Below are 11,108 nucleotides of genomic sequence, written 5' to 3' on the forward strand. Positions count from 1 at the left end.
ATAAAATTACAATGTAAAGTATATCCTCAGGTATTAGAGATACAAAATAAATATGATGCTAAAATTTAAACCTTAAAATAATTAGAGTTTAATATAATAAAGTGGAAACTTTCTCATGAACAGAAATACCTTTTAAACCTTAAATAAAATCAACAGATAAAAAAATGATATATAAAAAATCAATAAAAAATATTACTTTTAATGATAGGATGTACCAGAATCTGATGCACAGGGGTGATCTATTTTGTGATCGGGTCTATAATATTTTTAATGTCACGTCTTCTAGAATTTCCCAGCATCTTGAGGTCTTTATCAAAACATTCACAAATTAAGGATTTTTTTTTTATCGCTCTCTGTCCTCACCATGGAGAACATAGAAGAAGAAGAAGAAGAAAACCCTCTGAAGTCATATTAGGTGGTGGCCCATTAACATCTTAATGACCAAATTTCAGGGCTTAAAAACTCACAGCCCAATAAAAAGTTTAAATTCAAGGCCCATATGCAAAACATGAGGCCCACCACAATTAAACTTAATAATAATAATAAAAAAAAAACAATTTAAAGTTACCTGCCACCAGTAATATTTTCCGCCACCAACCGCCGCTGCTCCTCTTGCCTCCTGCAGCAGAAAACCGACTACTTTCAGAGGGCGTTAAGGCGTGGAATAGAAGGGGAAAGCTCCAACCAAGGTTGATCAGGGTCTAAAATCTCCAAAGACCCCCACCCCCAAGGTATAATCTTTATGTTTGTTCTGAGTGTTTGAGGGGCTTGTGGATTATAAGATATGTGGTATTTTTCCTAATTTTGTTGATGAAATACGTTGGCAGTGGTCTTTATGGTTTTTTGGGTTTAAGGCTCTGTGTGTGCTCTTAATAATTCTTGGTGTTTAAATGTATGGAGTTGTTGTATGTGTTTGGAAGGTTAAGCATATGTCCCCAATTTTATAATTTCTTGAGTATCAAAAGGGATTTTTTGCCTGGGTTTCGTGCAGTTTTTGGAAAAAGCATAAGTTTAATTTAGCTGATTTCAGTTTTCAACATGCTTTTAGTAGGTTTTGATTAATTTCCATGCTCTTACTCTAGCTCTCATGACTTTCATTCTCACTTTATAAATTGAGTAAGTAAAATCTCTATCTCTCTTTCTATCATCATTGAAGGATAATCAAAACTCTATCTACTTCTCTGTTCTTTTCTCTATACTCTTCGATCTTCATTTGTCTAATTCTTTTTATTAATACCCCTAACCTTTGGGAAGGGTAAAGTTTTCCCTTTTGAATTGTTGTTCTTTAAATAAACAATATATATGCTGGTTGTGTAAGTCATTGTAAATGTAAATTATATGGATATATGCAATATGCTTCCATCAATTGGAATCCTTTTGCTGGTTTGAAGTGAACAAACCACTTGGGTATTTCTGGATGGCTTGTAGTAGCACCTCCTCTCAATGGAGATGGTATTTTCAGATGGCTTGTAACAGTCCTTTCTTTTAATGGAGTTAGATGGCCATATATATTATATTCCCTGTTAAGGAGATCAGTTGGAAAGACAGATAATTATTCAGCCATTTTATTTAATAGTTGCAAACAAATGGAATATTTCGCCCTTGTCAAAGGAATGGTGTCGTGACGTAAAAAGACTTACTAAACCCAGCTTTAATCTTCATTTGGAAATTTTGAGGTTTTTTATTCCTTTCAAATTAATTATTGGAAACGTGGGGTTGAGCTGCTCTTCTAATATGCTATTATTTAGTGCAGTATGGATTTATGCAATTATAGTTTTTTTTTTAGTTTCGTGTAATTAACCAAATTGATAGTTTTATTAGTGAGAAAAGCAGTTAGCATGGCACAAGGAGATAGTGACATGAAGAAGAAACCAAACATATTGATAACTGGCACACCCGGAACTGGAAAAAACAACTACCGCATCTGCTCTGGCAGAGGCCACCCAGTTCCGCCACATTAATATTGGAGATTTGGTCAAAGAGAAGAACTTGCATGATGGATGGGATGACCAGTTTGACTGCTACATTATTAATGAAGACCTGGTAACACCCCATTTATTACCGAACTTCAATCTCATTTCCTATGTTAACATGGATATTTGAAATGTTAGTCAAACTTTCAGGATGCTCATTTTCTAAAATTTATATTACCTTTTCTGGGGCGGGAGGTAGGTGTGTGATGAGCTCGAAGATATAATGGAAGAAGGTGGAAACATTGTGGACTATCATGGTTGTGATTTCTTTCCAGAGCGATGGTTTGATCAAGTTGTGGTTCTGCAAACTGACAATTCTGTTTTGTACGATCGTTTAAGCAAGAGGTAGTTCAGCCTATCTAACTCATCTTGAACGTTATTAAAAGTATAGTTGTGTGTGTGTTTTGTAGCTTCTGAAGTAGCAAATGTCAGGATTGATCTTTTTTTCATCTTCTTTTTTCATTTAAACAAAACAAAAGAGGTTACTCAGAGACGAAGATATCCAACAACATGGAATGTGAAATCTTCCAAGTCCTGTTGGAGGAGGCAAAAGAAAGTTATCCAGAAGGCATTGTGGTGGCGTTAAGGAGTGATTCCATCGACGACATCACCAACAACATTGCCACTCTGACTCACTGGCTCACCACTCGGCAAAATGTTCCATAGTGGGATCCTCAGCTTCCTCTCTGTGTTTTTTGTTTTTACTTTGATTATTACCATTTTAGTAGAGAGAACATATGGTGTGGACTGTAGTAAGAACTAGCTCTCGAAAGTCGAAACCAAATGGCAGAATGTTTCCTCTGTATGAAATCCTTGAGGTTATCAGTACACACTCATCACCTTGAACCATGAAGTCTCTGATAAGACTATCACATCATTGGGACCCATTAATAGGCCCCACCACCACTGGGGCACGAATTTCTTACTTCTAAAGCAAGTCTGGCAAGCCTTAGAAAACCAGATCTAGAGTGGAGGAATCTTGTGTTTCCTCCTGGACATGAAAGTGAGACCAGCCATCTGCAGAGCCTTGCTTTTTCCCTGGGAATATATTCCAATTAATGAGATTTAGTGCAAAGCTCAATTAATTAATTAAAAAAAAAAACCTTCGTGTGTGTTAAAAGCTTTTGATTTTCCACTTTTCACTTACAAGAGAAGGATCATAATCCAATCCAAGTGTCCTTGAGCTCGATGTGATTGATTATTGTTCTTTTCTCTCTCAAATCCCAAGTACACAAAGGCCACGTGCACCCGAATTAAACACACCGTTTCTCATCATGGGATCGAGATGAAACTTGATTTCCTAAAAGATAACATATAAAATTGTACGACAAAATTTCGTATTAGATTGAGTTGTTCCCTTGCTGGTTTGATGCTTTAACCTTTTCAATTATCCAATGCTTTTTTTTATTATTATTATTTAATCTTGTTCATTCACCTGCTAACCTTATTTTTGTAGCAGCAGCGTGGTGTTTTGGATCTTCCAAGGGGAAAGCATAATGTAATTGATGCAAGCGAGAGCACAAGAAGGATACAAACATTCATGTAAAGATTGAAATAGAGTTAAGATAAGAAAAAAATAATCTAAAATCTTAATTTTATTTATAAAATATTGATCTGAAATCTATCTTTCTAGGAGGGTTGCAAATCTTTATATAGGCTTGAAATTGAATTTAAAACAAAACAAAAAGATCCCTAAAAATCATAGAGATCTAGAATAATCAAGGAAAAATAACATTGCAAATCTTGGAGACATGAGTTTAATGCAGGTGGGATTTGTTCTCGGTTTGAATTCAAGAAAGAAGCAAGAGGAAGAAATTTAGGTGCTATGTCCAATCGAGAAAAGCTTTGCCTTCAGTCTAAAACTGAAAATGAAAGACCCTATTCCTCCTTAATTTCTGAGAGTGACTTTTATTTTTATTTTGTGGTATCCATCAAGCAATTCGTGCTCCACGATTTGACTATTTGCACATCTCCATACACATACAACAACTCCATACATTTAAACACCAAGAATTACTAAGAACACACACGATTTGACTTTTATCGCATCAAGTAGAGGGACAGGAGTGCCATGTATCAGAACGAAAACAAGTTGTTTTAAATGATGTAAACCTAGATTTCACACCAATCTAGTGAAGAAGACAGTGAGTTTTGCTCACAAGTTTATGCGTGCTCTCATCCTGTTTAAATAGCCTAAATCTCCTCGTCCTTCTTACCACCCATCTTGGACTGTCCTAACCAGCTCAGTTTCTGTAGATACAGATTTACAAAAAGGCAAAGCTAAATTCCGATTCATTATTTCGTGCCTTGGATCTGACACCATGCAAGGACAATTGTCTCAGCTATCGCTACTCCAAACTTTAATGTGAATTTCTACTCTACTGTGTATGTCACATAGATCACGACATCCCATTTATGATTTTATCAAAGAAAAGCTACCCAGCAGAAAGATGTAAAATATTCATTGCTTGCAGGTTACTGGGATGCGAGAGCATCGATAAACAGGGAAAGACCCCATTACAGATCTCCACAATTTGCTTGCATAAATGGTTGAAAAGTGATTTTGCCATCAATTTCAGTGCTCTTGCATTTGTTGTGACCTCCAAGCATGATTCCAAATAAACCAGCTACTTTGAAAATAAAGTCATCAGATCAAACAACTATCACACTAAGAAAGATCCAAAAATACCCACATCACTGACCCATCCATTCCTTTTCTTGAAGGAAAAAAAACAAAAGCAAGCCACCCCATTTTGCTCTCTTCTGGAATCTGACAACTCCAGATTTGGAGCAGAGCAGTTCCAGGGCCTTCAATACACTAAAATTACTGCTTAATAATGTTTACACAACTTGTTAATCCCAGTTATGAGCAAGGATTATTACTGTATAAGAAAGAAGACACCATTGATGCTAAAATACTAAACATACATCAGCCAAGAACACAGAAGACTAACTTGAATCGCCAAAATATAATTAAAATTTAAAGAATTCTTAATTTCAATACCCTTTTTTTCCCTTTCATTAACCTACTCACAATTTCAATCATTTTTTTTTTCTCAATCCATAATTTGCACTTTCATACTTCTCAAAAGTTTACAAACCACAAAAATATAAAACCAAAGAGAGAAACAAAAACAAACAAAACAGAAAGGAGAAGCTTCAAAAGGTCCACCTCCAAATCTTGATTCTTAGATCAACCTTACACTCAGACTTAGCAGTAACAGCAACAGTTGGTGTCTTACCTTTTGGTATAGACCCTTTGATCCCATCACAAGTAACTCTTATCCCAACTTTCTTTGTCTTCAATCCACCCACCTTCATTTTCACCTTTGTATCCATCTCAATCTTCAACATTACCGATCCATTTTCACTTTTCTTTTTCTTCAGATCCGATCTCAATGAATTTACTGCATCCACGTCAAGGTCATTCGACCCCGAGACCACAACGTTTCTAAAACTTGTCTGGTTCTTTTTACTCAAGCTAAAAGCAGGTAAAGTACCATTCCCAAGGAACACATCATTACCATCAGATAATGCAGAAACAGTGAAGGGTTCATAGTCTAGCGAGATATGTGAATTGGGGTTCTTGGAAATGATTGTGAGGTTAAAGAGAGTGGAAAGATGGGAACTGGAGGAGTCGGGAGATGTGGTGAGGTTAAGGCGGTGGATACGCAGGGAGGTGATGGTAAAGGAAGGGCGGTGAGGGCGGTAAAGGATGTAAAGAGCAGCACCGGCTATGGCAGCGAGGAGGAGGAGCAAGAGGATGGTGAGGATTGTCCAGAAACAACAGCAGCAGCAGATGTTTCGGCCACTACGGCTACGGTGGCGGCGAGCGTGAGGTTGTGGACGGTAAGGTAGGCGGGAAGTAGGGTTGTAGAGGTGGGATTTGTTTGTGGTGGCAGGTGGTGGGTTGTTTGTAGTGGCGTTAGTGGCGGTGCCATTGGCTGCCGGTTTTGAAGAAGGAAAGACCTTGTCTGACATTTTTCTTTCTCTTTTTTGGCCAAGCAAGAGCTGTGTGCGAGTTGTGAAGGGAGAGAACGAGGAGAGGGGATGTAAAGAGAAGAGAAGATAGGGACAAAGCACCAAGAAAGGGAAGGATGCTTACAGCAGACCAAAGTTGGAATCTTGGCAAGCAAAGCTTTTGTTCTTGAGAGGGGTAGCTGCAATCTCTCTCTCTCTCTATCTAGTCTCTCTCTAGTCTCTAGTATTTACTGACTTGACCAGAGATTACTTGCAGTGTTTTCTCACCTTCACGACAAGTTTCCATTTTGTAATCTACTAATCTTTAATGGGAGGGACATCTAGCCAAGCATGGTGTTAGGGTCTGGCTCGGTGCTTGACACGTGATGGTGGGTGGGGTCTTGTGATTTTCGCCGTCGTCGTGGTCCTATACGGCCTGTGGTTTAATTTTGCAGTTTGAACATTTTTACGGTACGCCTGTGCGAGGATGATTTGTATTGTTGCCATGTCTAATCACCCACCTTAAATTGACTTTTTGCCCTAATTTTTTTAATAAGCCTCGCTGGGAAATAGCTGTAATGATATGATCTTTGGTTTGAATCCATGATTTTGTGGTCTTTACTGTGGAGTATTATTCACAGATCAGCAATTAAGTTAGCCCATCTAATTCTAATGATACTCACAACCTGCCTTAATTTGCAATCAAACACAACCCCTCCTCTATCTACTGTGAATCGATAAGTACTGGTGTCTCCGCTGTGTTTGGAGGTATAATCACGGTTGTTTTTACACTATCATGTTGAATTTGAATTTGAAGAAGTATGAACGTATAATTCATCCTAGAATCAAAGATTTTCCACCATCCAAATCACAAGAATTTCTCCAGCCTCACGCGTGAATGTTTTTCAATCTATCATGTTTCTTAATATGGACGATAAATCTTGGAAACAACCTTAACCATAGCCGCGTGAAATGCAATATATTCTTTCCTTTTTTATGCCATCGAAGATATGGAGAAGACTCAAGTCAGTAGATATTTTTTGCATTTAATATTTGGGCTTTTGCTTTGGTGGACGTTCAGATTTCTTTGCAATTATAATAACCATTGTTTTTTAAGATATTTATAAACAGAAAACCAAGCACTCAAGAAGTCATCAAGAATCAAAAGGCAAGAACAGGAGGAGCAGCAGTAGTGAGACCAAAGTTAAGGATGCAAGTTAGGCAACTGAAGATCTACCAAATCCCTGCCCACGAAGGGCACTGAGAAACCACCGACGTCTCTCGAAAACAGTAGCAAAATGCCCAGACAGTCAGCAGACACCAACTTAACTTAAATCCCAAGTCAATAATTACGCCATTGACTATGCTGCTCTCGAGGTTCTATTTGCAAGGCCCTTTTGATTATTAGGTCAGAATGAGTGTCTCGTAATTGTATATTATGAAGGAAGCTTTCATGTTCTTAGCAGAAAAGAAAAGAGGAGAAAAAAGCCTAAGGCAAATGACGATTTTTTGTACTTAGCCAGGGCCACCGACACTAGCGTGAAGCTGTGGTGTTCAATCCTGTGCGAATAAAGAGAAACAGTAACGATAACGACGATGTATCAATGCCTCAGACCTTCGCGGATTTCTTTTCTTTTCTTCTTACAAACTAACTAGTGCTTTCAACTTTATCAAATACGATGATATTCATCAGGATTGATTTTTTAAAAACTATTAATTTAAATTTTATAAATTTAAAGGTTATTAAAGATTTTATGATTCATTAATTTTCTATAAAATTAATTAAGATATATGTAAATTAACTCGTATATTCATATTAATCTAAAAAAAACACTATACCATTTACTTTAAGGAAAAAAAAAACAAAAGAGAAGGTTAATTCAATCTTTTTTTAAAAAATTGAAAGACTTTATTATTTTGTATTTAATTTTTTATGTTGTTAAGATTTAGATTACAACAAATTAATTCTCATTTAAATTTAAAAATATTGTTTACTAAATAAAACACATTAGTATTCTTCCATTTTTTTTTATATTAAAAAATAATTTAATCTGACTTGAGTGTAATGTGAACCAATGATGCAGTTTCTATACTTTTTTAGGATTGATTGAAATTGTCTTCCAAATAGTATTTTTTTAAATTATTATTTTTTATTGTTTTGATTTACTTGTGTAAAAAAAAAAATAAAATTTTAAAAAAATAAAAAATATATTTATTTAGATTTTTTTTAATATACTTTTAAAAAACAATATTTAAAAATCTCCTAGTCTCGTGCGACCACAAGAAAGCCTTGGAAATGTCGAGCTTCAAATCTCATAAATATGAAGTGTTTGGCTCTTTCACTGTATCAACTCTTGTATTAATCTATCTAATCTATGTCCATGTAATGTATATTTCTATTTTATATGTATAATAGTAAAGTAGAAGCATTTCAATTAAAAATATTAAGGTGGTACTTAGGAATCAATTAACTATTAATTAAAAATAATTGAGTGGCATCTGAATTATTTTACTAGTCCTGTCCATTCTCATTAATGTGTATAGTAAGTCCAGGTAATACGAGGAAGGATACCTTTCTTTGAATTTATGGGTAAAAAAGTATTTATAAAAAATAACTATTTTTTTAATTTAAAATATTTTTAAAAAAAATTATTATTTTTTTTATTTTTTTAGATCATTTTAATATGCTAATATAAAAACTAATTTTTAAAAATAAATAAAAATATATTATTTTAATATATTTCTCACCGAAAAAACATTTTAAACCACAAATATTATTATAATTCCAAACACATCATTAAAATGCATTGAAAATGACAAACACTAAAGAGAATTAAAAGTATAAAATTACAATTTATATATAAATGTGGAATATTCATTTCTAAAAAATACATAAAAAAACAAAAATGTGTTTGTACCTTCAGTATCTGTAAACCAGGCAGTAATATAGATTGGCGGGGCAAAAATATACATGGATAAAAAATTATTTTAATTTATGAGTGAAAAACAACCGCAAACTATATTTTCAAACACACATAATTAAAATAATATTTTTTTTATTTTTTTAAAAATTATTTTTAATATAAATGCATCAAAATGGTTCTAAATACACACAAAAAAAATATTAATTTTAAAGCAAAGAAAAAAGTAAAAAAAAAACATCAACTTTTTTTTAAAGTGCTTTTAAAACATAAAAACATACAAAATTTTATTTGAAAAAGAAAAGGATAAAATAAATTCAGATTAGTGCATATTAATCTCTAATATGATGCATTTAATTATTTTTTAAACCCTGTTATATGACAAAATGTACTCATTTAATTCAATTTTCATCATGTGATTAAAATGTACATATATAATATTCATATTTCTTGAAAAAAATTATACTCTAGTTCTATTCATGGAGAAGATTCATTTATACTGCAATATATTTTTTTGAATTTCAAGGTTGGCCCTTATTTAACTATTTTCCTTCTTCTTTTCAAGTATTATTTAGATAATATTTATGCCTTTATTTATCTAGTTTATTTTATAATCAATGAAGTTTTTATGGAAAATGTTATTTTCAATTTGAATTCAACTTTTAGTTAAAGGGTTTATTCTTACATATCACCGCCTAAGAAAAAAATACAACTTCTATAAATTAATATAAATATAAACATCTTTTTCGATGGGTTTGATCCATTGAAATATTTAAATGACTAAATACTAAATCTTAGTCGAAGTTTTTGTCATGCCAAATAGTATTAATTTTGTGATTGTAAATATTTAATGTTTAAATATAATGTATTTATTTAATTATATCTTGCACGCGTAGTTCATTTAAATATTGTTTTAAATGATTTTGTATTTTTTCCAATTGATTAAAAAAAATATGCATGTCTCTTACAGAAAAAATGGAGAAAGGGTATGGAGTGAGAATATTCGCAATTTTATCTTTAAAATATTTTTAAAACGAAAAAAAAAATATGATATCTTCATCTAAGAAATTTTCTATAATTTATATGAAGAAAATTGGATATGCGACGGGTCACGTGACAGTATAAGAAGGAGGAGGTAATAGAGAAGATAGACAGAAATCATCTTTACAGGCTCATATTCATAAGAATTGCCAGCCCATGAATCTGTGGATTGTGGGCCAAGGCCCAACCAAGCTGTCATAATGTAAATGCTCATTCTTCCATTACAGTGTTTACATTATGTTTATGAAATGAATCACAGGTGTTCAATATATATTAAAAAAACAAAAACATAAAAAATCATTAATAAAAGAATGTTTACTCTTTCCGGTGACTAGCATATTTTTACCTGCCAGCAAGGGTTGAGTCTAGCGGTAAAGCTAGGGTGTTCGAGCTAGTTTTGCTTTTCAAATAGCGACAATAATGTTTCCATTTTTGATATCAAACACATCAAAAGTAAAACCGTACTCAATTTAAAAAAAATATATTTTAAAAATTTTAAAAAACCGTTGAACTTCAAATCCACCGACGCCACAAAGACAATTTGACTTATGGTGGCACCAGCATGGGTTTCATGTCAGCATCTGTGTGCGCTCCAGACAGACTGGATGCATGTTTTATCTACAAAAGTAGTGCTTCAATACGCAATGATGTGAGGTGTGAGCATATAGCCATCCCTTGATGACGAGAGAAGAAGAAGTTGGTGCAGCTAAATTGATCAAATTCGTGGTTTTATTCTCTAAAAATTTTAGAAATTAGTTAGTGGAGATTATATGATTATTAATTTTAATATTCATAGAATTAATTAAATATGCATAAGTTAATTTGAATATTCATATTAATAATAAAAAAAAATTAAAACCAAATTGAATCGAACTGACACAGGTGATTTTGGTTCGTCTTCTCCAGGTTGGTACGCAGCGATAACAAGGCCGCTACCCCTCTAAGCAAATGCACGTGAACATGCATGTTAGTATATGATACATGGCCGCAGAGAAGTTTAGCCGAAAAGCAACAAAATTACATGTGAAAGCATGAGCATATTTGTCTTGTAAGAACTGCCACAGTGTGTGCCATCCATGTGCCATACAATTCTTAATCTTCCAATCCCCATTATTGATCAATATGCTTGATTAGTTATAAGTTCATCATTAGATGACTAAATAGTTTTTGTAGTATGTAATTCTTGTAGTTTCAATTTTGAACAAAAGGTTCA

General features: G+C 33.6%; 1 protein-coding gene and 1 pseudogene across 1 annotated transcript; one reads left to right on the plus strand and one right to left on the minus strand.

Moving 5' to 3' along the window:
* The first annotated feature begins 1,838 nt into the window (after positions 1-1,838).
* On the plus strand, positions 1,839-2,801 carry LOC118030788 (adenylate kinase isoenzyme 6 homolog; annotated as a pseudogene).
* Positions 2,802-4,923: 2,122 nt separating this feature from the next.
* LOC118030789 (NDR1/HIN1-like protein 13) lies at positions 4,924-6,233 on the minus strand. The gene has a single exon (XM_035035052.2). It carries the CDS (start codon positions 5,952-5,954, stop codon positions 5,133-5,135), a length of 822 nt encoding a protein of 273 aa, XP_034890943.1. The 5' UTR covers positions 5,955-6,233; the 3' UTR covers positions 4,924-5,132.
* Between the last annotated feature and the right edge of the window lie 4,875 nt (positions 6,234-11,108).

Source organism: Populus alba, chromosome 6, assembly GCF_005239225.2.
Source record: "Populus alba chromosome 6, ASM523922v2, whole genome shotgun sequence".
NCBI lineage: Eukaryota > Viridiplantae > Streptophyta > Magnoliopsida > Malpighiales > Salicaceae > Populus > Populus alba.